Here is a 27,014-nt window from a genome sequence, read left to right on the forward strand (position 1 = left end):
ACGGAAGGTGTTTTCAAGGCACCATTTACAGCTCTGGTCCAACTTGTCTCGTCCAGTTGTTTTTGGATAGTGTGAACATTCAAGGTGGCAAATACAATGGGGTAAGATAGCAATTACGAAGACGAGCACATATTTAGTACTGCACCGAAGGAAAAGACAACGGTGGCCAGGTCGCGTAAAATGTGGTGTGAGCCCTATATTTTAGACAGTGTTAGGCCACTTTTGACATCCCCGTAATGAACCATACAGTGGAGAATAGAGCCAGAATGCAACAGACCTGAGAAGCTATCTTTTTTTGTTGTTTGCAATAGTGATTGCCACGGTACTGGACCAAGCTACATTCGCTTGTCATCATTCCTTGAAGAATAAAGGGAACTCCAGTGACTGGACAATGACTCAGATGATAGTGAAATGTAACTGTAGCGTGTAACTTTCCCTGCTGTTCCTTTTGTGTATAAAAATGGAGGCCTTTGCTTGATTTGAAGGTGAAAAAAAGTTATTGTGACTACATTGTAAATATTGAAGAAAGTACCGTCAAACATCCTGTCTTTCTCTTGGTATAAATTTCTTAATATCATGTTGGCTAATGTATTTATCCTCCCAGAAGGGTGTCTGAAATATTTTCAGTTGTAACCGCAGTGTTTGTATTTAGAGTGCATGCCTGGAGGAAAAGAGCAGCTCACTGTCTTCACCTGTTTTCACACGAGATACTTTTGTCTATCGAGCGCCAAAATTACGCGACGCCTTTGTCATCGCGCTGTTTTTCTAGAAAAATGAACCCCGCAAATCTGACGTCAATGGCAAAATACCAAACTGTGGCATTGCACGCAGGTGGCGCAAGTGTGGGAATGCCTTCAACAACTGGGTGTGGTGGATCTCACTTACCAAGTAGGCGCAGAGCATGAAAAAGCTGATGAAATAAATATAGGACAAATTGCTGCCGCAGGAGTACTCTTCGCCAGGCTCCGTGTCCGACTCAGGGTCGCAACGTCTACCGGGCAGCGCAGCCAACATGATTTCCTGCCACTGCTCGCCTGTGGCACACCTGCACCAACCAACACTTTGCAAGTCAAACTTCAGTTTAAAACATCAAAGCAAAGCATAAAATAATATTCAATCAATCAATCATCCAAGCAAGCGACAAAACCAATCAATCAATCAATCAAACAATTAATAAATTTGTGATTCCTTTTGTTATCTTTTGTTTATTTCTAATGTTGTATTAAATTTCTTTCAGTGGTCCTCCGTGAAAAGTACCTATTTTTTTTAATAGTGACTCCATGGAATACACGATCACATATTTTTACTTTAGGAAACATTTAAGATGATTTTCTTACATCAGGTTATGAGAAAAAGCAGTTTTTGTGTCGAAATACATTTATAATTGTCTTGATTTGAAAGGAATAGTGTGTAGTATTTGACTGACATTATTATCCAGCTCCTAGACAAAAATCACAGGATTTTGATATTGACCAGACTTATCTAGGACATAATTAAGCCTGACCTGAAAAGGACCAGAACAGCCATGAAAAAGGTCTGAAAGTTGCAGTTTCTGTTGATATGTGTGTCGTCATCAATGGCCACCTTCCCAAAGGTCTGCCGGGATTTGTGCAGAGTATGAGGACCACATCAGGCAATAGACTCAAAACCAAATTGTTGTGAAAGTGTTTGTTGATTCACCTGCATTCCTATGACGGCGTAGATGAAGAAGATCATTGCGATAAGCAGACCAACATAAGGCAAAGCCTGTTTTAAGAAACGTAAGGAGGACATTTACAAGATGGTACCCTGATGACATCTTGCACCTGATTTTTTCTGACCTGGAGGGACTTGACGAAAGTCCATAGGAGGGTCCGAATGCCTTCTCCTTTGCTGAGCAGTTTGACCAATCGCAACACTCGAAATAAGCGGAAGAAAGTGATGGAAACTTTGCCGCTTTCGCCTTTTCCCTGGCACCCAAGACAAGAGTCAAATGAGGCTGGAACGAGGAAACATGTGCACAGGGGCCTTGAGCCTTACCTCCCCGTGACCACCTCCTCCCTGGTGGCGCCGATTGGCAACCGTTGGAGAAAGACAGAGTAGAGACACAGAAACCATGTAATATTATACACCAGTGTTTCCTTTTCTGACCAATGAAAGTTGAAGTGAGTTAATTGACTTACACTCAACTCAGAGACTGCAATGTCCAAAACGCTCCCCACAACAATCAAAGCGTCAAAGGAATTCCACGGATCAATAAAATAATGCTGCGTGGGGAGAAGTAGCACGGGTGAGAGTGAAAAACGCTTCAGAAGCGGCGGTGGTGAACGGGTGAAACCTCACGTGAGCTCGAAGAGCCAGCAGCTTGATGATCATCTCGATTGTGAAAACCACAGTGAAGATCATGTTGAGGATGTCCATTACAGATGTGAACAATTTGGACTGTTCATAATGCTAAGCGACCAAAAAACAATCGTTACCAAGTACAGATTTGCTCATTCGCAACACTGAAGACATCAACAGCATTTAGCTAAGTGCTTTTAACACACAACTGAAACACTCACATAAATTATCAGCAGAATGAAAACTAATCAAACAATTATGAATTAAAGCAATAAGAGTGGATGTGAGAAAAAAGAAAGAAAAAAACTATTTTAGGAGTGTCTGCAAAAAAAAGTTAGTAGTGTGTGTTAGGGTTGTGGGAACAAATAGTCAAGTTTGTGAAAAAAAGAATAAGAGTTTCAGCAAAGCGTACAATGCTTTCTGTTAAAAACAAGAGCCTTTTTAGTAGTAGATATTTGGTTCTATAAGTATGTGTTTGAGTGCTTAAGGATATGTGTTTGGGGAATATGGGTTGCATGTAAAGGTATCATAGTCTGTGTGTTTGTTTTTGAGTGAGAGTTGTTTTGGTTATAACCACAAGTGTGTATGAAGAGTTTCAGTTGTGTAAATAAAAATATTTATATGACAGCGTTTGCGTTTTGTTTAATAGTTTGAGGGGTTTAAGTGTGGGGAAAAAAATTGCGAGAATGTTTTGATCGTGTGTGCGGGAGTGCATTTTAATGGTGTAAGAGTGATAAAACAGGATCATAAGAGAGCATTTTAGATCTGTGTGTTTTAGAGAAGGTGAAAGCATTTTAATAGTGCTAAGAAATATTTTTAAGGTGTGAGAAAACGTGCATGAAAAAAAACAATGGAGTGTGGGAGAGCATTCCTGCTGTACAGTGCTGTGAAAAGGTATTTGAGCCCTTCCCAATTTATAGTGTTTTAATGCATATTTATCACTCACAAGGGTCTCAGAACATTAACTAATTTAAATATCACACAGAGACAACCCATAGAAATACAAAATGGAATTTTGAAATGTGGATTCCATTCATTAAGCTACAACAAAAAATCTAAACCTATCCGGCGCTATGTGAATAAGTGATTGCCCCCCTAAAACTAATGGCGAGTTGGGCCACCTTTGGCAGCGGTAACAGAAATCAAACCTTTGCGATAATTGGTAAAGAGACTTTTACAACGCTGTGGATGAACTTTGGACGGATCTTCTTTGCAAAATTTAGGATAATCAAGATGCTTTTTTGGCAAATGTGAGCTGATATTTTTGTGTTCTTTTGTCACAGCACTGGTTTTCACCCGGGAACTCTTCAATGGATGCCAATTTCGGCCAGTGTCTTTCTTATGGAGGTGTCATGAAGAATGACCTTAACTGAGCCCAGCAAAGCTTGCAGTTTCTTGGATGTTAATTGAGGTTCTTTTGAAACCCTCCTGGATGAGTCTTAGTCACATTCTTGTAGTTATATTAGTTGGTCAACCACTCCTGGAAAGGTTTACCACTGTTCTCAGTTTTCTCCATTTGTGTATAGAGGCTGAGACATTGGTTCACTGAAGCCCTACAGCCTTGTGATCTTTTAAATATATTTCAAAAACGTTTTTTCCATTTTCTTCTGGAATTTCTATGAATTGTGACAAGCCAATTTTGTTCTTGAGCTTTTGTAGTCTATTCACTTTGTGTAACAGATTCAATTGAGTGATTTCTTGATTCAACACAGGTGGTGGCAATCCATTTTGGGTGTGTTCTGTGGAATTGAACTCAGCTTTTCCAAAACTGTGGTGGGTTACAGTAACTTGGTTAATTATCACATAGTGCCAGATAGGCCTAGATTTTTTTTTCTTGATAAATTTAATTAATATTTCAAAACGGCATTTTGTATTTTCTTAGGTTGTCTCTGTGTGGTGTTGATATTGGTTTGATGATCTGAAACATTTGTGAGTGATAAATATGCAAAAAACAAAGAATTCAGGAAGGGGGCAAATACTTTTCACGCCACTGGGTTAAATGTGTGAGTAAAAAAAATAATAATCAAGAATGAGTTTCGGGTGTTTATGTCAGTTGTAAATGGGATTGAGTGAACAAAACCCAATTGGGTATGACAGAGAAAACTATTTGATAGTACCTGCACAGCCAGCGTGAGCGTGTTTCCCAGAATCAGCACGAACATGACATATTCAAACTGGCTGGAGTTGATAATTTTCCAGAATTTGAGCTGGGAAGGATTTTTGGGGATGTAAATCTTGATAGGCTGAGCTTTCAGAGCATAGTACACACATTGGCGCTGCACACATAAACAGACACAAAAAACTGTCACATAACGGGAAAAAAACAGTCCTTTACTAATTCTGCATTCCAGAAAAATCGGAATCAGAGATTTCCAACCTCTGACCAGGAAAAAAGCTCTGTAATGACACTCGAGTTAGAGAGGTCTTAGTCAAGACGTTGGAGAAAAGATATGCACCCCCATATTATGGAGTTGCATCAATCAGACGTCGCACCACAAAATGGTGACCCCCATGAAAAAAACAGACGGTGTGTTTGACTTCCTGTAAGGATTTAACAAAAATAGGTAGTTTACAGTGTGCGCTATTGACCTCAGTCGCCGCTTTCCCACCACAATTCTTCCAGGGCCAAATGTCTTTTAATGAGCAAAATAAAAAACGATCACCCATCCTTGCAGTTTACATTTGTTTGGAATGCTTTGAGGTTGTATCTGGTACCACCCGAGTGGATAGATCCGACTTTCCAATTTTCTGGAATGCAGCATTATAGCAATTTGAGTGCTTCTATTTAAAAAAATGCTCAAACATTTTTCACGTCTAAAAACACTGAATTTCTATGCACATTCTAGAAGACAGTAAAAACAGTTTCAGCAACTATCGCAAAATACTATAAAGTGTTTATATAGAGTTTGTTTGGTACCATGTTGTTGAAAACCCCTGTTGTTAGCATTAGCATTTCATGGATTTATCTTTGAATGGCATATGTGATTTTTAGAACGCAATTCACTGGAGTGGAGATAATTTTCTAATGAATCGTTCAGACTCTCAAAACATTCTGAATGGTAAATAAATATATTGTGAAATAAAGGGATCTATTATCTGTTTTTCACTCTCAAAATATTTTTTTTCCTTTCATCGTCATTGCAATTTTCTGTAATAAGCAGTAAAGTATAGGTTGGTTTTGTCAAGTCCTGCACAGTTGTCATAGCACCCAACTGGCCCCGCCCCTTGACACCGGCTGACCTACATTTCCTGATTACTCCTATGGGTACTTAAATGCGCTTTTTGGAACTGCCCTTTGCCAGATCGCTGTTTACCCTTGTTGAAAACTTGTTGATATCTGTTTATTCTTGTTTTGCTTCTTGGACTTTGTTGCACTCCGGTGTAACATTCTGAGAAATTCCTGCAAGTTCTGTTTGATTCTGAGAAATGACTGGATTGTAATTTTGCCTGCATTTGAGCCTGCTTTGTTTTGTTTTTTGTCCGTTTGTGTGTTGGACAACTTTTCTTTCTCAATTAAAGTGACAGATCGTCTACGCAAATGAATTCCTACTTCCTGCTTCCCGACCCGTTTCTAGACTGTCCCGTTCCGTTTCATCACACGCTTAATCTAAATGACCTAATAATGAAATGAACTCAAGCTTGATCTAATAACACAATTGTGCTTTAAAGGTTTTACTTTTTTAAATAAGATACTAGCAAAAACAATGTCAATGTGTTTTGGATAAGAAAAATGGCTTTTTAAAACTATCATAAGCGTAAGAGAATGACATCTATTAAATGTAGCTGACGCCACCTTATTTAATTAATCTATAATTATTTAATTATTTGGACTTTGCTGTCCAAATATTTTCTCCACTCACTGCAATTTGTTCATTTAGGAAAAATGTGCATATAAAAATTAAGTTTTACTGGACTGATTTTCATTTTGTATCTATTCTAGTAATGGTGACAGTGAGTACATTTTATTTTTTAACTCATAATTTGTGGTGTAGGAAAACATCAAACCTGATTTTTGTTGAGTTCGCAATTTTTGAATTCCGCCTCTCCTTGTTCCCGAAAAGTGATGATGACAAAACCTACAAAAATGTTCATCATGAAGAAGGCGATGATGATGATATAAATGATAAAAAAGATGGAGATCTCCACTCGGTAGTTGTAAATAGGCCCGTGGTTGATGGCATTGGCATCCACGGCGCGGTACAGAAGCCTTTGGTACGGAGGAAATGAATGAGCCAGAGAACACGGTTTAAAGTCAATGGGAAAACTTACTGTGGCCAGCCTTCAAACGTGGAAACGGTGAAAAGCGCCAGCATTCCCATCAACACGTTGTCAAAGTTAAAGTCGCTGTTCTGCCAAAGCCGCTCCTTTACCATGGGGTGATTCATATCGCCGTCTTGGTACACTACAAATGTCCCTCTGCAATTGTGCAACAAAGGGGCTTAGATTCTGATGGACAGCATTTAAGGGACATATAAAATATCTTTACAGTACAGGTTAGGAGGGAAAGAGAAAAAAAAACTGACTTGCACTCATCAGGTGTGTGTTTGGCTTCGTCTGTGCAGCTGTAGAACCTTCCCTGCAACAGCAAATGGGAGTCAATATACCGTATTTTCTGCACTATAAGGTGCACCTAAAAGCCTTCAATTTTTTCAAAAGCTGACCATGCACCTTGTTATTCGGTGCGCCTTACATGTGGATCAATATTGAGTCGCAACAACGGAAAGCAACTGCCGACTCATTTCCCCCTGTAGAAGTAGTGCGGGGTGCATGCTGGATATACAGTATATATATGTGTATCGGCGTTTCATTTCCTAATCAATGTGTCAATCATCATTTTAATCAGTCACTATTGGCTAAAGTTATTCGGAGGTAAAAGAGGTCCTCTTTTCAGTATTTACGGGCTTGTACAAGCTAAAGAGGGCTAAAACAAAGCCTGCAATTGGCCGAAAAAAATGTGAATCACAAGTTAGGTAGGTCTACTCCAGATTGATATTTTTCGGGTATCTTGTTTCAGACTGATTGTGATGTTTCTGTAATGAGTATGGTCATCATATCTTGAATCACAATAGTTTAAGCTTTTAATGATACGTGGCATGACGTGTTTCAGTGACATTCAGTGACTAACCCTAACCCTTTGGTGACATTGTACAGACACCGTGTCTATACGTGTCTGAGACACGTATTTGCTTCTCAACAGTGTTAAGGGGTTAATAAAGTTCGACTGACCTATTTGACTGTTCCTACTGCAGCGCCTTATAGTCTGGTGCGCCTTACGTATGGAAAATATAGGCCAAAAGACTACTTTTCTAGGGGTGCGCCTTATAATCCAGTGCTCCTTATAGTGCAGAAAATACAGTACTTGACAGTCAGTCTCCTTGGTATGATATTCAAAATGCGCAGAACCTTGAAGAGCTGCACTCCGATGCAGGCGAACATGAACTGAAGGAGTGTGGTGACGATCAAGATGTTGCCGATGGTGCGGATGGCCACAAACACGCACTGCACTACATTCTTGGATGGGGCAGCAATGACAAAAACACAACAACAGTTTGTGACATGTTTTCCTTCAAATAGCGCTTCCACTGGCCACAGCAGTAGGTACACTTGCTGAACAACCTTTGCATGAGCAAGTGGAAACAACTACCATGATATTTTCTAAAACATTTCCGTCTCTGATTACCGTTTCGGATCAGCAAAAATAAAAACAGAATTTATCCACAAAAGTCAATCCACTTTTTGTTGTAATTATGGAAGAGTTGAATTGGGAGATTTATAAAAGAATTACTGGTGAACAATTGATAAAATATATCAGCATTAATATTGCATTAGATTATTTCTGACGTTTCTTCTTTTGCTATTTAATGGCTTTTTCACAATATTTCACAAGGTAGTTATGAGTAAGCAATTGTTTAGTGTTTTTTCTTGGCTCCAGATGTAAATCTAATTTAAACTGAAAGTGATTATAAGAATATTGAAGTTATTTGGATGAATCAATTGTTTAATATTTTTCTGCTTAAAAGGGGCACTGTATCATTTGACCACTAGATGTCGGTGTAGTGCAACCAAAAAATGAGTGCTATAAAACCCAAGTGAGAATACAAACTGCGGAGACTAAAAGTGACCAAGCCACACCATTTTTCTCATTTTTTGCACAGCCTTTCACAAGGTTTTTGGGGATACCGGTAAAAACAATGTGTTGGAAAATTGTGTCAGCTCCTTCTAAGTGAGCCTCATGATACAAAGAATACATTTCTTGACCAACGAGTATTTAAAAAAATGCATGCTTACATAATACGGTATTTCATGTATTTTTGCTCATTATAATAACCAATATTGTTTTTTATCATGAATGATTAGGTTTTACCACTACGGGGCCCTAAATTAAACAGTGTCCCTTTAAAGCAAACAGAGAAATGAAAATCCTCTAATTTCCTAAAGGTGGCCTGCCGTTCCTGTTAAGGTGTAACAAAAAAGCAAAGCAGTTACTTTAAGTCCCTTGGCTCTGTTGATGGCACGGAGAGGTCTAAGCACACGGAGCACACGGAGAATCTTCACAACAGAAATTGCGCTGGAACTGCGGGGAAAGACAGCTTTGAAAAGGTTGCCAGGCTCTCCGGCAAAATGCCCTCAAGTGCGACATACTCACTGAAGAAAGAAGGAAGTGAGCGACACGCTGACCACCAGTAAGTCCAGTAGGTTGAAGGCGTTTCTGCAGAAGGAGCCGGTGTGCAGGAACGCTCCGTACACAGTCATCTGCGTTAGATTCAAAATTGTGTTGGTTACTTTTAGCTGTCAATATTATTTTTGTCTGATGATGACCATAAAAGATCATGACGCAAGCTCGGTAACACATTAAGTTTATCAATTTTTGATCAGCACTCTCATGTTAACAGTGTGAATCATGGAAATTTACAATTTAAAATATATTAAAGGGTTATATGTATTCTGTGTAAAATTCTTTCTCATTTACCCCAAAATGTGTGTAAAAATGTACTTAATATTACGAATATTATTAATACAACAGTATCTATTGAATTAATGTGCTAGGTATCTGCAGATGATGGTTGAGGCACGCAATTCCCTTGTCTCATAGATTAAGGGTGACGTTTTTTTCAAACTATACTACAGTTTATATTGCGTTCTTGCTTTGCCAATCAAATTACAAATAAGATGTAGATTCATTTATTCGTGTATCTGACGGTCCCTCACAAGACACAAACCTCACCGCTTGTCATTGCATGCTAATGTTGCTAGAGTTAATGACTTGCAGACAACTATGTGGTAAAATTGCCCATTTGCCGAAGCCTTCATACCTTGAGCACGATCTCAACTGTAAATACGGATGTAAAAACATAGTCGGCATAGCCCAGGACCTGTGAACAGCAAAATCAGCATCAGCTATGCTGAGACAAAGAGGAGGGAAAATGATTTAACGGCAGAAAAGTTTTACAATGTTGCGGAATGAGTGCGATTTGATGGGGTCTTCAGCGGCCAGAGAGATGCTGCTGAGGATGATGAAGATGAGGATGAAGTTGGTAAAGTAGGGATGATGGATGAGGTTATGGCAGGCTACTCGCAAGCTAGGCATCGTAAAAAGATAATGAGAATGACAGTTCGGTGAGTGAAAATGAATTCACTGAAATACATTTGGAAGCGGCACTTTGGGTGACAGCTCCACATGGTTTGGTTTTGAGCTCACCAGTTCTTCTTTCCAAGAATGAAAAAAGAGCTTCCGTCAGGGATGGGCACAATCTTTTCCTTGGGACCAGAGAACTCTGGCTTCATAGGGGCAACACCTGTAAGTACAAAAAAAAGTTTCCGCTTACCTTCCTTTTGTGACATTTTCTTGACAAAAAACTGCACTAATAAATAAATTGTTCTTCCCTGGATAATTCTACTTATTTTTCCAAGTTTTATTTAGCTTTTTTGCATTTTTAACTCTTAACTTGTAAGTTTAAAATACTTAAAATGAGCATGTTGTGGATGGCAGATCATTTAGAGTTAGGTTTCTTATTTTACTTAACCAGTTCCAAGGTAAGAGAAAAATACAGTACTTAGAAAAATATTGAAAAAAATGTTAATTAGACAAAATAGACTTTAAATTAAATTTTTAAATAATTATTTTATATATTATTTATTTTAAAAGTGCACATTATTAATATTTTTCCCATTCAATGAATATATTTATATTTTTTAACAAAATGAAACAAATGTAAAAGTAAATTATAAAATATGAGAAGTTTTATCAAAAATTAAAAAAATCGTCAGCAGAACAAAAACAAATTTAGGTTGGATTTTACGAGATTTTGTAAACCTTTAAAATTCCAACCGCACTTTTTCAGTGTGCAGCTGCAAAACGTACAAAAGAGAAATTTCGGCACCAACCGCTCAAAAATCCACCTTCAAGAAAAGTAAAGGTTTGGAAATTTTTACTCTAATTTTGTGTATGAGGTCCTGGCAGAGCAGATGTTTAAAACAGACAACAGATAAACTTAAGACATTTAGGCAGAAAAGATATGGACAGGTTATGGCTCATATCTGATTGTTGAAGCAAAAAAGCACTAAGCAGAAACTAAACACTTCAGACAGCTTCTTTTACTTCAACATTAAACATGAAATTTTTTAAGGAAATTTGAAAAGTGAGCCGTCAAGCACGTAGCATGTCCTGAATGGTAGTACCACATGCTTCCTCCTTACCTTCCAACCCCTCAATGGCCCTCAGCTCCTCATTCTCTTGCCAGTCATCATCTTCATTCTGCACAACAGACACAAAACAAACAGAAATCATACTTGTTTGATCTCACTCGGATAATCAAGCTAAATTGATGCTGATCAATACGTTACCCCTGCATCATCTTCCTCTTTTTCGTCATCGTCATCCCACTCTTCTTCATCATCCTTTTTTTCCCTGAAACAAAAATAACAATCCCAAAGGTTTGCGTAAAAATGTTTCCTTGTTGATTTGACGAGTGTGCAGAACAAGCCTTAAACCGACTCGACTTTTTTCTCCCCGCCACCTCCGGCCAAGTTGTCGACGGCAATAGCCAAGAAGACGTTGAGCAGGATGTCTGATGGAGTCACAGGTTAAGTCAACTCATTATGTACAGTTTTTGCATTTGGTGCCGACGACCCGGCAAGGAAGGGATACAGTTGCCGCAGACGAACAGGATGACAAAGTAAATGCACACCACCATATTGGGAAATATCGGACCTCCGTAAGCCATGATGCCGTCGTACATCACCGCGTTCCAATCCTCTCCAGTGAGGATCTGTAAAAGAGCGTCAGAGTGACAAGACAAGACCAATGTGCCAGCATGACAAATCACCTGAAAGCATGTAAGCAAGGCTTGAGGAAAAGAGTCAAAAGTGCTCCTCTTCATTTGGGTCTCGTCAAAGTTGAATTTGCCTCCGAATAGTTGCATGCCGAGCAGGGCAAAGATAATGAGGAAGAGGAAGAGCAGCAGCAGGAGGGAGCAAATAGCTTTCATAGAGTTGAGCAGGGAATTGACCAAGTCGGACAAGGCCGCCCAGTGCCTAAAAAAACAAGTACCATGTGACACACATTTTGTTTCATGTTTTATTAGGTTCCAGAGTCATGTCAGTGCTTTCTGACAGTTGTCAAAGTATAGTAACGACTTACTAAATATTAGGTCAGCCCAAAACGGATACCCAAGTTCAACTATATTACTTCCCCTTTGCATAACAACCTTGTCATTTTTGTCTTTCTCCCCTTCCTTTCTACTTCTTTGGGCAGGGCAAGGAAGCAATTCCTCTAAAAATCAGGAACGAACTTCCTGCTTAATGTGGCACTTTATTATTCCCTTCTACATTTGCTTTGAGATGATCAGTAATGCCAAGGAGGTCTGACTTGGAAGACGCTATGGCACCCCTGACCTATCTTTGTGAATGGAGGCTTGTGTTCCAAACGCCTTCCTTAGCCCCTATGCTTTAAAGAGGAATGGGACAGTCTCTACCTCTTTGTGAAAGAGCATTACTAGATCAAGGAACAAAATGAAGGGGAAAGAGGAAATAATGTGATTGAAACCCAGTATTAGTGTCCCCCCCCCCCTGAGTTGGATTTCTTTAGAACAGGGGTGGCGAACATGTGGCTCTAAAGCCGCATGCGGCTCTTGGCCAATAAGAATGCGGCTCTTTGCCTCATCATATTTTCTATATACTGTGGCTCTTTGCCTTGTTTCATGTTTAGGTTTTTTTTTGTGTATTGAGGGTGGACACTTTCCTTGAAATCAACACAAGAACAGTACTTGTTGTATTGTAAGGAGAGAAGTGTGTTATGGAAAATAATATGTTTTTAATTGTGTGTGTTTGTGTGTGTCTGTCTGTTATGGCAGGTCATTGTGTGGTGTGGCTCTTTGACTCTCATAGTGAAACATTTCGGCTCTTTGTGTCAAACTTGTTCCCCACCCCTGCTTTAGAATGTTAGATTAAAATCCCTGACATGCTATTGACACAGTTACTCATCAGAAGTGTGAGCTTTCGGAATTTAGTTCTATTTTTACCGAGTCATCTTGAAGATCCTGAGCAGTCGAATGCAGCGCAACACAGCGATGCCGATGGGAGGGATGAAATCATACTCCACAAGCAGTGTCTCCAGAATGCCGCCGCACACCACAAAGCAGTCAAAGCGGTTAAAGAGGGCCATGAAGTAGATCTGCAGGCCGAAGGCGTACATCTTCATCAGCATCTCCAGTGTGAAGAGCAGCAGCAGGATTTTATTGGCTCGCTCTGAGGAGATATGCAACAAATAAGATAGTGACGCACTGACACTCAGCCTGTAAACTGCAATGCAGTGGATGCAAATTCCACGCACCCTCATGCAAATGCCAAATTTGAGACCATAAATCACTTTGACAATTCATATAACGCTAATCAATAATGTACCATACTCAAAAGAAGAACAAGTAAAACATGTAAGTAAAATGAAGTTGCGCAACCGTGCACACATTTTAATTAACATGAATCGTTAGTTTTCCTTTTGACATTTAATTGCGAGAAGTAAAAGAAATAACATCTAAGATATTGATACCTATATATTAATTAAACAGTGGCGAAAATGCGAGATAAGTGATGTCTTTCAAGCAAAGATATTGAGCTACATAAAGTAGCAAATCTAAGTTACGAAAATTTCCAAACGCTGCCATTTAAGCGCCGAGTGCTTGAGACCGCTCGCAGTCAGCATCAGCTCATCTCAGTTAGCACAAACATTTCCCGCCATATGGACCTGATCCCGCACTTGTATCAGTTTTTATTTCATTTTTTTGGTCGTTCTCTCGTGCTCTTTCACTCCTTCCACACTACACTACCCCCTCTCATACACCTAACCTAGCAACAGCTAACTCCCTCCATTGTAGGTACTCATAATAAACTTACACTTTATTTCGATAATATCATCCTATTTATCTTATTAGTAATTTCATATTAAATTACTATTTGAATATATTCTAAGTAATTAGAAATATGTGTTTCATAGCTATTTTAAGGGTTAACTTGTATGATTTTGATAGCCCAGGAACAGATAAGTTGGTTTTCAGTTATTTCTTACGTGGAAAAAACACTCGATGTTCAAAAAATTCTATACACGAGCTTGATCTGGGAAAGAATCAACCTTGTATGTAGGGAGGCCACTGTATTTCTTTTTCCAAGTGCCCAACATAACATTTTTCTTGGAAAATAGACAAAATAAGCTTTGAACAGATGATACATCACACAGAAGTGTGCTAAATTTATGTGCTGTTCAAAACTACCGTACTGCATACATGCACTATGTGATTCTTAAAGACATCCAAGAGCTCACCATAAAATGTTATGCTTGTTCCTAATTGAAAGAATGTTGACAACTTTTGAGAATCCAAATTTCAAGGATAGGCTCCGTACCTTGCATTTCTGTCAGCCACTTTGGCTGCCCGTAATGCTCAGAGGCACTGGCCACTGTGTTGAGAAACACCAAAAGAAGAACCAGCCAGTAGAAGTTGGTGGTCTTGGCAGCCACTCGGCAGTTCTTCCTGAACGTGTGGTTCAACTGGCACAATTGATCACTGGAAAGCCATCAGTACACAGCGATCGAAACACGTCAACTTTAAATATAAATTGCATGCTATTGACATGCTAATAAGTTCACTTCATTTTGTATACAGTAATTTCAATGGCATTTAAAATAAAGAGGCGTTTTTTTTGTATCTCTTACCAGAAGCTGTTTGCCATCATCTTGGCCCTGGAAAAGTATAAAAATACCATTTGTAAAAATGAATAGAAAACGTTCTGATGCTTTTCACTGTTTACTAAAATCCACAAAACAAAATTACATTTAACAGACTCTTTTGTAGGTGTGATCCTTTTTAAAGCAAATAATTAAAATAGTACCACGAAAGGAAAAATATATGAGATTTTTGGAAAGCAAGAAATTGCTTTGTTTGATTAAACTTGACTGGAATGGATCAAATGCATAAATTTGATCAATTTTTCATGTCATATGGCATAATTTGTTCTTGTGACTGGCTCCAAGTCAGCCCTTTGAAAAAAAAAAAAAATTATGCTGCAAAATTGATCTTCATTTTTGTTTCGGTCATGTTTGGAATCACTTCCGCATATATATATATATATATATATATATATATATATATATATATATATATATATATATATATATATATATATATATATATATATATACACATATATATATATAAATATATATATATATAAATATGTGAACTCTTACATAAGCGAAGAACAGAAGCCACTGTCATCGTCGAGGTACGCAATATCATCATCTGAGTCTGATTCTGTGGAAGGTAGGGATCGTTAAAGAGACTGTGTGGGACTTGACCACCCAACACCAGAGGTAACAAACGCACCCCCATCCTCGCTCTGTTTGTACCAGCCAAACTTCTTCATCATCTTCTTTTTGGCAATTGCTGCTCCTTTTTGGAAACAAAAACAGGCGTGTTTTAGATACAAGCAGAGCACATGCGCACTTTGTGGACTTGATTGGCATACAGTGGGACCTCGCTACTTTGCGCTTCGACGTTCGCGGCTTCAGAGCTTCGCGGCCTGTAATAGTTTAAAAAAAAAAAAAAGGAGGCGTTGCTACTTCGCAGATTTTCACTTTTAGCGGGTGGTTTTGGTCCCCATTAACCGGGTCTAAAAAAATAATAATCAAAAAAAATAATAGTAATAATAATATATATTTTTTTACTTGCGCCGCACCGCGGGTGCCGTTCGGTCGCTCGCGCGAGCGAGCCCCTAACCCGCGGCGCGGGTACTTTCGGGCACGATACGCACGACACCGCGACAAGCCGAGAGGGTCGGACTCTCGGCGCAGAGGCCGGCGCCCGATGTCTCCTACTCGGGCCGCGAGGGCCTTCGCCTCGGCGACCGGACTCGCCGGGTAGGTCAGGGGCTCGGCGCTGAGTCCGGGCAGCACGGCGGCGCAGTGGTTAGCGCGTGTACGGCACAGTTATGAGGTCGTGGGAACCTCCTGCGTGGGTTCAATTTTTTTTTATTATTTTTATTTATTTTATTTTTTTAAGGGGCGTCGCTACTTCGCAGATTTTCACTTTTTGCGGGTGGTTTTGGTCCCCATTAACCGGGTCTGAAAAATGATAATTAAAAAAATGTGATGATTTTATTTGTAAAATTATTTTTGCAATAACCATGTCTAGAGAAAAAAAAAGAAAACATCGGTCCTATACTGCTGACTGAAATTTGGTGTAGACAAAAATAATATCAGACGATTGAAAAAGGATACAGTACTAGAAGTTGCACCTAAGGCCAAACGTGCGAACAGGGGATCAAAACATGGACAGTACTCAGAAATTGAGATCTTCGAGTGGAGTGACAAAATGGATAAAGAAGAGTCCTTGGCTAATTGCTCGTTTGCAATCTCTCTACATTGTATAAGCTAAGAAATATGAAAAAGGTTCACTGCTCCCACAAGTTAGCGTAGACATTTTCTTCTATTTCTTTTCATATGTGGCCATCCTAAAGCAGTTTTAGGGTATCGGCTTATATGCAAATATATGGGGTGTTTAAAATGACAATTTTTTTTCTGAATTTTTGATTTGGTTGATAATAGTGCAACAAGATAATTGGCAATTACATGTGGTGCGTTGGAATAGGAATGAGTTATGTGCAAGTAAACTGACGTTTATTTCCTTCTTCATCAACATCCTCGGCCTCGATGAGCCAATCCATGTAACCGATCATGTCCTCCTCCATCTGCTTGCTCTCTTGTGCCTTCTGCAGCTCACCACGAGCAACTGCTTTTTCTCTTTCCTTAGAAAACTCTCTGCAAAGCCACACAAAAAGTAAGAACTGCCCTATTATTCAATTGTCATTGTGCAAGTCCACCTACCCGCTCAACACACCCAAAACCAGATTGATAATAAAGAAGGAACCAAAGATGACCAGAGAGACAAAATACACCCACGGGATCTCAAAACCAATGGCGTCGTTCATCTTGGGGAATAGACAAAAAGTGTTTAAGTGTGGAGAAAGGAGAGAGGAGGGCGAGGATGCTCACCCAGTAGAGGACGTCAGTCCAGCCCTCCATGGTGATGCACTGGAAGACGGTTAGCATGGCGAAGAAAATATTGTCGAAATTTGTGATGCCACCGTTGGGGCCCTCCCACTTGCCCCTGCATTCGCTCCCGTTGGTCACACAGAAGCGACCGCTCCCCGCAAATGCACAAGGGGATGGGTCGTCCTCCACCATCATACCTACACGGACACAGAAAATCACTTGGCACACATATGAAGGGAATATAAAACCTATTTATTCCAGTTTTGTACCCACATTTTCAGTGTGTTTTATTACTTAAATGTAAAAATAAAATCATTTTTCTCTGCTTTAGCGAGTAATATGTTTTGTTGTTCTGCTTCAAGAGAAGTTCAAAAGAAATTTTAAAAGTGTGGGATAAAGTGACATGTTGTGTCAAAAATTGCACACGTTTTTAACATTGTATGTATATTAAAACATTTATAGAAACTAAAAAAATTGGCTGGTTACGCCAGTGCCTGAAATAACGTCTGCCCGGACGCCCGGGGCATGCATCTTTTACGTCGGGCGTACAACTTACACAACGTCTCTGCCTGGGTGGCTGACAACTTTTTCAAGAAAGAAAAAAAAAATCTTGCGTTTTTATTTTATTTATTTTTCAATTTTTTTCAAATGAAACGTTTGCCTCATTTTGATTTCAAAATCTTAGTTCGGTTTGGAAATTTCAGAATATCGGTTCGTTTGGCAATTTGCATACTCTGCAGCTAATGAGAAGCCTGCATCGAATAACTTCGTGCTTCCGGACTTTCCCGAGCGTTATAAGGTCGTGCATTTGCATGTCATTTTCCAAAGTAGACGCACAGAGACACAAGAAAATGGTTAAGTGGTTAGGAATCAAGTCAAAACCTCAGCCCCAGAAGAAATATCCGAAAGAAGCTAACAAAATTGATCACGCTACAAAATGTAAACGTACATTAGAAGTATCGCAGGAAGAGGAGTTCACGTGGCTTGTAGCAGACGACGCAACGCAAACATTGCATGAATGAAAAAGAGTAAATAGAGGTAAAGACTGATGGCAGATGGAAAAAACAGTGATGTCATATACATGCAATAATTGTTATAAGTAGATTTATAATAAACTTAATTTTAAAGTGTTGTTCTGTTATATATTCTGATTATCAATCCTTAATACTTTGCAACAATGTTTTTTTTTTCTTTGCGATTAGTCGTCTTATTGTGTTTCAAGTTGGGAAAAACGGGGCAGGCAACTTTATAGCTGGACAGGCAACTTTTGAGAGTTGTCTACCCTGGTGTCCGGTTACTTTTTTTCATGAGTTTCAGACACTGGTTACGCCTGTGTTTATGACCACGATTTGTAGTACAAAAGTAGGCTTTATATAGCATATTATAGTAGCCATATTGTAATGCATGTTTATAGTGTGCTATAATAGCCGTATTGCAATGCATCTTTATCATACGTAGTTGTTCACTGATTGCTGTAACCAGGGCACCACTGTGACTGAGACTCTGGTTTTGTTGGATTTCCCTGTGCAAACCACCACACTTATTAGTCATGAGAAAGTGAGAGATTAGTCACGTTAGTGGTGTTGAAATTCTTATTTATTGAATGTTTAAGTTTTCAGTGCTCAATTAATGTTTTATTTGGATATCAACAAAACTCTGTTTCTTTTGCATAATTAAATTGTTCTTACGCCAACTTTTAATCTTTTACAGCAACTGCCTATAGAGTGCTTCGAGGTCCTAAGATTACCCACAATGCATTGCTGGCGGCCATTTTGGAAGTCCACAAAGCTTTTCACTTCATTGTTATTGTTCAGCGAACCAGTTAGATTCTACATTGTAATGCCGAATACGTGCGTTATTGTTGGCTGTTGTAGCCGAGGGGAAAAGGGTGGGAAGGGCTTCTTTAGACTTCCGAAGTGTGTTTACGATCAGGGGATTGAAGCTCAGGAGAAAAGTGAACGGCGAAGGCGAATGTGGCTGGCAGCTATCAACCGGTCGAATTTGCCAAAGCTTGACTGTGTTCGTGTTTGTTCTGACCACTTTCTGACAGGTAAATTGAATTATTTATGATGTAGATATAAATTTTAAAAAGGTTATGGGACATGTGTACTTCATGTACATCTGTCGACACCATTCAAGTATGGCTAGGTTAAATACTGTAGGTGTTGCTTCTTGAGCAACATTTCTGAAAAAATATTCTTAAAAGATGTAGATGTTGATCTACTGTTGTTGTAAAATTGTTTAAAAAATGTAAAATAATATTCTAACCATCTGTGACCCATGAGTATGTATAAGCACACTTAAAGTATGTCAAATTGTTTATAACATAAGATTTTTAACTTCAACATAGAACAAAAGGGAAGCAACATGAGAACAATATTCCCCTAAACCTGCAACACAGTTGCAATGGGCACACAGAATCGATGATGACTTGTCAACAATGATCCATGGTTGTAAACTTGGCTGAGACAAACTCTGAGAATGTAGAACTTTCCCTTTCACAGTCTTGTTTTCATCACCTTCGCTTGTGTGCACAGACACATCCCGAACCCAGCCAGACACAAATCTGTCGTAGGCTTCCATACTTTTGTAATTTTGAAAATCCTTCAGTTCACAAAAGGGACTTGGGTGGAAAATAAGATAGTTAACAAGTTCGATGTAAGTCACACACGGCAACAAATCGGGATCAGACTTCCAGTCCTTGTTTTTAATTTTGTAGGGATCCAATTTTCCAATAAAATACAACTTCGCAGCGTACCGCTCGCGTGCTTGCTTGTCTAAACTCTCCACGTAGTTTTCCATAGTGCTGATGGACAAAATCCGTACACAAACGAAGCTAGTTGAGTAAATAAATAGACAAACTGAGTAAATATTTGCTCCTCTCGCTATCACCGCTTGTAATCGACAGACTTCCAAGATGGCGGCACGAAGCCGTGTTACTATTTTTAGCACAAAGCGCGGAGCCCTCTATTGGCTCTAAATATTGGTTTTACTCTTAATACTAATAATCAGTATCAGCCCTAACAAATCCCATATCAGTCGATCCTTAGTCTAGATACTCCTATACAAGAAGAACAACTCGAAAGTAGTGCCTTTGGAACACCTGAGTAGCCCACAGAAAGATCTAAAAATAGCTCAACGATGATGGGTCATTGTAGTTTTCTAGTAGATTTGATTTCTAACTGACACAATGTTTAGTGGTTGACTTAACTTCTAAGAGTTACAATCTTGTAGTAACATAGTAACAACAAAGTAATAATCAAAGTTATTATTTTAAAAATGTATACAAAAATAGTGGCCCTTAATAAAAATCAATAACAAAAAGAAACTCTCAGTTTCAAAAAGGTTTATGACCCCTCCACTGTGCTATTTTTAGAAACAAGATAATTACGCTAGATGCATCCTAGAGTCCATTTACATAAGTTTCAGTGAGCACAAATCAAAATGAATGACAAATATTCATACCACATTTTCTAAACTATGAATGAATGAATGAATGAAAACTTTATTTGAACATTAAAATAAAATCAGAACAAAAACACTAACTCAACACAAAATAATATTACATAATATGTTCGAAAAGGGGTAGTCAGAAGCAAATGCTTATATTCCCTACCCCTTCATCTTCCCTATTAAACACACCAATTATATAACAACAATTGTAATAATATTAACAATAACAGTTATGATATAACAACAGCAACTGACTTTTAATGTTCCCTCAATAGCACTGAAGCACTATCGTTTTTCTTTTTTTCTGGAACAAGAATTTATCATTCTTTGTTGCATTGTCACATTTATTCCAGACTTTTACACCCATCCATCCATCCATTATCTGCACCGCTTATCCTCAGTAGGGTCGCGGCAGTGCTGGAGCCCATCCCAGCCGCCCCCGGGCAGTGGGCAGGGGACACCCTGAACTGGTTGCCAGCCAGTCGCAGGGCACACTTTTACAGCCATTAAGATTTAAAATATATGTAAATCCTTATTTGTATTTTTCTTCTATTAATTAAAAAAAATAGTATTAGGTAGGCTGTGCACCCCACTTATTTGCTTTCTTCAGCAAATAGATAATATCGTCGATGTTAGTTTTATAAACATTTCCCCCAAACTGTTGCGCAATGTAACATGAGAAGGTCTTTTGTGACCTCTGCACCCGTAACTACGAATATCATGAGACCGTGTCCAAAAAGAGAATGAAGCGTGCAGAAACCTGTGCTGGAGAAGTAGCAGGTCTTGTGCATCCTGCCAATAAAAAGCTCCAAACCGATAATGGCGTAGATGATGATCACAAACATGACCAACATTCCAATGTGGAGAAGCGGGACCATGGCTTTCATGATGGAATTCAACACAATCTGCAGGCCTGGCCAGATTCCGAAGCAAACATTTCAGATGGGCGGTAAGCATGAGGCAAAGGAAAATCGGATGGTGATTAAAAGTCAACCCACTTGGCACGCCGGACACGAGTCGGAGTGGCCTGAGCACCCTGAAGGCTCTCAGGGCTTTCACGTCCAGGCCTCCGGGTTTTCCCGCAGCATGGTGCGCTTCTCCTGGTTTGTGGTCTGTCATGCCCTCCGCAATGACGCTGAACAGCCTGCACAAACACAAAGCATTCATTGAACTTCCAAATCTCAACTTGTTTGGAGGTACACGCAAACAGTCGTGAAACATTTTTTTTTTTATATAGGACGATGGGGCGGAACTCCAATCAATGCAAATAAATCTACGACAACATTGTCTTTTTCTTGTGGATACAGAACTTATACAGAAGGTTGAGTTCCTGCTTACATTTGAATTGTACTTGGTAAGCTTTCTTTTAGATTGCCCGAATTATCATACCCTAGAGGAGTTCATGAGGGTTTGTTTGTTTGTCTGTTTGTTTGTTTTTTTAAGTTGAATCTTACGCTTGATTGTTTTTTTTGTTTTTTTTATAGATCCAAGAAAGCCCCTCTTACTTAGTTATTAAGTATTAACATTTGTTTGTTATTTTCTTACTTTTAAAAAAATGTTTTACTATATATATATATATATATATATATATATATATATATATATATATATATATATATATATAAAATCAAATCGCTCGCCCATTTACACCTAGGGACAATTTTTACCGGCCAATTAACCTGACATGCATGTTTTTGGAATTTGGGAGGAAACCGGAGTGCCCGGAGGAAACTCCTGCAAGCACGGGGAGAACATGCAAACTCCACACAGGAGGTTTGATCTCATGACCTCAGAACTCTGCAGCACACACGCTAACCATTGCGCTGCCATGCTGCCCTTTATATGTACATATATATATATATATATATATATATATATATATATATATATATATATATATATATATATATATATATATATATATAGTGGGCAGCACGGCGGCGCAGTGGTTAGCGCATGTGCGGCACAGTTCATGTCTTGGGAACCTCCTGCGTGGGTTCAAATCCAGCTCCAGACTTCCTGTGCAGAGTTTGTATGTTCTCCATGTGCTTGCGTGGGTTTCCTCTGGGCACTCCGGTTTCCTCCCACATTCCAAAAACATGCATTGCAGGTGAATTGGCCGGTCCAAATTGTCCCTACGTGTGAATGAGCGAGTGAGTTGTCTGTCCCCGTGTGCCCTGCGATTGGCTGGCAACCAGTTCAGGGTGTCCCCTGCCTACTGCCCGAAGATTGCTGGGATGGGCTCCAGCATCCCCGCAACCCTACTGAGGATAAGCGGTGTAGCTGATGAGATGAGAGATGAGATATATATATATAGAGTAAATATATATGTTGAGTGCATGAGAGTACTTGAAGCCGTTTTAACTTTCACTTTATTTTTTTCCCTACAAAAAATATCTAAAATAAAATAACAAATTAAAAAGCTAAATAAATAAATAAAAACAAGTTGACATTTTTACATTCACAATTTACAAAAACCTACAGAGCCGCGAAAGTAACAAACACTTTGAATTCACCAGTCTGCTCTAAAACAGTTAGAAAATGTTATGTCTGACTCTATCACATCATTTGACTTTAATGAAAAATGGGTATGGTTTTTTTTGGTTAACTATGATAAAATGTGAACAAATGTTTTAATTAACGTACAGTACTATTTTGATTAAATTAAAAGAAAACTCCAGAATATCTTCTTTGGAGAGGTAGGCTTTTGAGCATTTTGACACTTTTAAGTTAAAACAATAGCGCTAAATGATTAAGATGTTTTTAATCAAAACAGCTGTACAATTCCTAATTAATTATAGTTTGGTTACATCAAATGATGTATCTGTTCAATTAAAAAAAAAGACTACCCAACAATGACGATGACGAAATCAAGCAAATTCCATCCGCTGCGAATGTAAGCGCTGGGGTGCATGACTAAACCGTAGGCCAGAATTTTTGTGAAAGTCTCAATGGTGAAGATGACAAGGAAGACGTACTCCACTTGTTCCTGAAAACACACAAAAAGGTTTCGACGGCCACAAAATTGACAACACAAACAAATATTTTTTTGAATTAGAAGTGGCAGAACGTGAACTGGATTCCAAAAAGGCTTCTTTCTGGTGGGCCTCGTTCTAACCTCTTAACCTAGTTAAGCCACTCAGTCAATCCTTTTGGTGAAACTGCCGCTTAGGTCGTCTTAGACGCGTTACCAGTGTTTGGCAAACGCTTCAGAATGACAGCTAAGCTGAAACACGAGTTAAACGACAAGTGGAATTCATTTTCGCAAAAAACTGAATCAAAATAACTGCTCAAGTGTGAAAATGTTTGAACGCTAAATCCAATCAGGAGCATGACTGGCTTCCCCTGTCGTGACCTTGTACCACAATGCATCACCAACATGCTACATTTTCATAATTGTCTACAAAATTTTGAGTACATGAGAGTACTTTAAGCTGTTTCAACTTCAAAGACTTGAAATCCTGAAAACAGCAATTATCAAATGATGGCATCAAAGCAGATGGTTGGTATTTGAGTTCCTATCACGAACAGAGTCACCGGGTTGCTCAGCCGAGGATTTTTTTTTTAACCCCTCCCTCTTACTACCCCCCCCCCCCTTTCCTCCCCATCCTCTAATGCAATTACTGTTGCTCAGAGCAGACATTACATACTCAACATTCATTTAAGCCTCACTCTTTTATTGTCTTATTCTAATATTACAAAAGAACAGTGTGCAAAAAAAATATCTTAATATTTGGTTACCATTTAAGTTTTATTGACAATTTGTCATCGCAAACGTTTATTTTTGAGTTCGGGAGAGGCCTTTTCAGGCAATTTAATGATTGTTAAACACAACGAACCGCAATATTTATCCAAATGTTTAATCAAACTCGTGAGGTGCATAAAAATCAGTAGTAGAAAAATATTTATGTTCTTGCATGAACACATTCTTTCTGATGTACGTTCTTTTGGCATTTAATGACATTTTACACACTATGTCAAAATGTGCTAATGACTCAGCAGTTATTTGTTTTTTACAATTTGCATAAAGTGGATTTTTTTAGCTTTAGCTGCAGAGCTAATTTCAACTGAGATTGAATTGTAAGCAACAGGAAGTACTTTTCCATAAAACAATCGTTATTATTTTTCTGTATTAAAGGGACAGTGTGTAATATTGGACCACTAGATGTTGCTCTTTTGTGTAATACAATCAAAATGAGTGCTACAAAGCACACAGAAGAATACAAACTACATTTTTTTTGTTTTTTATGTTTTTCCCCAGCTTTTCCTGAGGCTTTTGTTCTTTTGTTGGTACCTGTAGAAGCAAGTTGGTACAATTATATCAGATTTGTCCAGCAGAGGCTCATATTATGTAAAATAAATGCAAATTTCTCAACCTACAAGTATTTTGAATAGTGGATGTGTAAACAGTATGATAGTTCATGTATTTTTGTCTATTATTGTTATCATTACAGACGCTCCCTGACTTATGTACATTCGACTTACGGATTCCGGCAGATACGATCATTTTTTTCGGGATGTTGAAAAATATCTAGACATTGCTGTAAGTTAGATTTTGTATTGTGTGCACCTTTTTCAGAATAGAGGACAGTATTGTAGTGCTTCTTTCTGCCGCGTGGAGCTGTGAGAGGTCACCAGTATCCACACCGAAGAAGAAATCCGGCTTCTACTTCCTGGATCGTGTGTAATCATAACAACGTGTGCTGTATCGCTAGCGCGCTAAGGACGTTTTTATTGTTTCATATCTTGTGCTTCCATTCAATATGGTTGGCGTAAAGTGTAAGAAAGAGGTGAGCCATTTATTTTGAGACAAAGTGGAATAAGAAAGCTTGATGCGGTTGAGAAAATGTTCGGAGCGCTTTTTTTGCCACTTTTTACCACAGAGGAGGACCTCTAGAAGCACAAGTCCCAAAAGCAAGTAAAACCTTACTTTATTTATCTTTATAGATAACCAGTTCTTCTCAATTACTGTACTGTTTTTGTCCTGTTCCAAAGCGAAAATTCTGCACCCTTCAATTCTCTGTTACAACTGTACTATATTTTTCTATAAACTGTTATTTGCAGATAAAAAAATCAAGAGCTTAAAGGTCCTGCACACCAAGGCCACTTACTGTAATAGATCTGCAATTAAACTTTGTGTGGACATTACGGCGGGTCTTTCAATGCTGATTACCATCTGAGCAAACCATCATACTTGAGAATGCATAAAGGGAGCCTAACACTTGTGAGAACATACCAATTGGTGATTAGTGGGGTTGGAGTCGTCATCAGGGTATGGCTTGGTGACCCCCATGGCCACACAGTTGGCAAAGATGGCAAGCAGGATAAAAATATCAAAAGGTGTGAAGATGGCGGTTAAGGTCTCATAGGCGATTTGGGACGCAAAACGCGACGGGGACACACAGAAAGGATATTTCCACTCCACAAGGGCCAATGCCGCCATACGGATGGGGTTGCTGAGGGTGAGGCAGCAGAGGGCTCGTGGGGCTCGGAGGGCAGACTTGTTGGCCTGCATGGCCTTCTTGGCCCCCCCACCTCGCTTTTTGGCCGAGCTCGTCGACCCCAGGGTGTCGGATTTCCCTCCATCGGCCCCAGGGGGGGCCTCTGCAGAAAACAATGCCCAAATAAGATACATTATTAGTTACTTGCACACAATTGCTTGAAATCTGTTTTTGTGACATGAAGGAATGTGACCAAGAGAAATCCTCTGAAAACATTTCCACTATCAACTTGATCCATAATTTGTACACTTACTGTACGATATGAAAAAATGCTTGGAAATAAGGATACCCCCCCAACATTTAAAGCAGGGGTCTCAAACCCGTGTCCCGGGGACCCGTTGCGGCCCTCAGGATCATAGTTTAAGGCCATGCCTTATAATAAATGCTTTAAAGGGACAATGTGTATTATTTGATTATTACATTTCACTTTACTCAGTTGTGCAACTGACAACAAGTGCTAAAACGCCCGGAAGTAAGGAAGAATACCAATTACGGAGTTTCAAAGTGACCATAAAACACAATTCTTTTTTTTGCACAACTTTTTGCCAGTTTTTTTTTTGCTAAAAATGTTGTTACAATCTCATATGCCATCTCCCTCAAGGTGAGTCTCAGATTATGTAATATAAATATCAATTTCTAGACTTACAAATACTTAAAAAGAATGCGAAATTACACGATTGTTCATGTAGTATTGCTCATCCCATCTATCCATTATCTGCAGCGCTTATCGAAACATAAATATTTTGTTTGTTTGTTTGTACATGATTCAATTGTTTGTTTGTTTGTACATGATTCAAATTGAATCGTTTCTTGTACATGATTCAATTGTTTGTTTGTTTGTACATGATTCAAATTGAATCGTTTCTCCGGCGCCGTCACGAATGACAGCCACTCCAGCAGCTCCCGTGTTATTTTCGATTGTTCTCAGCTCAGGGATGCTGCTGGAAAAGTGAATTTCCCTTCGGGGATGAATAAAGTATCTATCTATCTATCTATCTATCTATCTATCTATCTATCCTCAGTAGGGTCGCGTGGTTGCTGGAGCCCATCCTAGTCATCTTCGGGCAGTGGGCAGGGGACACCCTGAACTGGTTGCCAGCCAGTCGCAGGGCACACAGAGACAGACAATTCACGCGCTCATCCACACCTAGGGACAATTTGGACCGGCAAATTAACCTGACATGCATGTTTTTGGA

The 27,014-nt window shown here is 39.0% G+C and overlaps 1 protein-coding gene across 2 annotated transcripts in view; it reads right to left on the reverse strand.

The window, feature by feature from the left end:
• Positions 1 to 27,014, reverse strand: part of cacna1fa (calcium voltage-gated channel subunit alpha1 Fa) — a 41,543-nt gene that overhangs the window by 13,399 nt on the left and 1,130 nt on the right. Inside the window, exons 2-36 of one of the 2 annotated variants that reach the window (XM_088332433.1) lie at positions 25,732 to 25,921; positions 25,554 to 25,659; positions 23,167 to 23,306; positions 21,316 to 21,461; positions 21,078 to 21,230; positions 16,865 to 17,061; positions 16,697 to 16,800; positions 16,488 to 16,630; positions 15,198 to 15,263; positions 15,062 to 15,125; positions 14,528 to 14,554; positions 14,218 to 14,378; positions 12,843 to 13,068; positions 11,649 to 11,856; positions 11,471 to 11,591; positions 11,318 to 11,390; positions 11,167 to 11,230; positions 11,020 to 11,077; positions 10,022 to 10,118; positions 9,773 to 9,902; positions 9,636 to 9,695; positions 8,969 to 9,075; positions 8,809 to 8,896; positions 7,726 to 7,833; positions 6,846 to 6,898; positions 6,592 to 6,738; positions 6,328 to 6,529; positions 4,440 to 4,598; positions 2,323 to 2,433; positions 2,163 to 2,246; positions 2,020 to 2,040; positions 1,821 to 1,949; positions 1,681 to 1,746; positions 1,505 to 1,596; positions 886 to 1,045 (exon numbers count right to left, since the gene is read on the reverse strand). In XM_088332433.1, coding sequence (XP_088188559.1) covers positions 886 to 1,045; positions 1,505 to 1,596; positions 1,681 to 1,746; positions 1,821 to 1,949; positions 2,020 to 2,040; positions 2,163 to 2,246; positions 2,323 to 2,433; positions 4,440 to 4,598; positions 6,328 to 6,529; positions 6,592 to 6,738; positions 6,846 to 6,898; positions 7,726 to 7,833; positions 8,809 to 8,896; positions 8,969 to 9,075; positions 9,636 to 9,695; positions 9,773 to 9,902; positions 10,022 to 10,118; positions 11,020 to 11,077; positions 11,167 to 11,230; positions 11,318 to 11,390; positions 11,471 to 11,591; positions 11,649 to 11,856; positions 12,843 to 13,068; positions 14,218 to 14,378; positions 14,528 to 14,554; positions 15,062 to 15,125; positions 15,198 to 15,263; positions 16,488 to 16,630; positions 16,697 to 16,800; positions 16,865 to 17,061; positions 21,078 to 21,230; positions 21,316 to 21,461; positions 23,167 to 23,306; positions 25,554 to 25,659; positions 25,732 to 25,921 — 4,061 coding nt within the window. Of the gene's footprint in view, positions 1 to 885; positions 1,046 to 1,504; positions 1,597 to 1,680; positions 1,747 to 1,820; positions 1,950 to 2,019; positions 2,041 to 2,162; positions 2,247 to 2,322; positions 2,434 to 4,439; positions 4,599 to 6,327; positions 6,530 to 6,591; positions 6,739 to 6,845; positions 6,899 to 7,725; positions 7,834 to 8,808; positions 8,897 to 8,968; positions 9,076 to 9,635; positions 9,696 to 9,772; positions 9,903 to 10,021; positions 10,119 to 11,019; positions 11,078 to 11,166; positions 11,231 to 11,317; positions 11,391 to 11,470; positions 11,592 to 11,648; positions 11,857 to 12,842; positions 13,069 to 14,217; positions 14,379 to 14,527; positions 14,555 to 15,061; positions 15,126 to 15,197; positions 15,264 to 16,487; positions 16,631 to 16,696; positions 16,801 to 16,864; positions 17,062 to 21,077; positions 21,231 to 21,315; positions 21,462 to 23,166; positions 23,307 to 25,553; positions 25,660 to 25,731; positions 25,922 to 27,014 lie in introns of those variants that run through there. The other variant, XM_088332432.1, reaches the window with a different exon arrangement.

The sequence above is a fragment of the Urocampus carinirostris genome, chromosome 3 (genome assembly GCF_059441175.1).
Source record: "Urocampus carinirostris isolate Australia breed hairy pipefish chromosome 3, RoL_Ucar_1.0, whole genome shotgun sequence".
Taxonomy (NCBI): Eukaryota; Metazoa; Chordata; class Actinopteri; order Syngnathiformes; family Syngnathidae; genus Urocampus; species Urocampus carinirostris.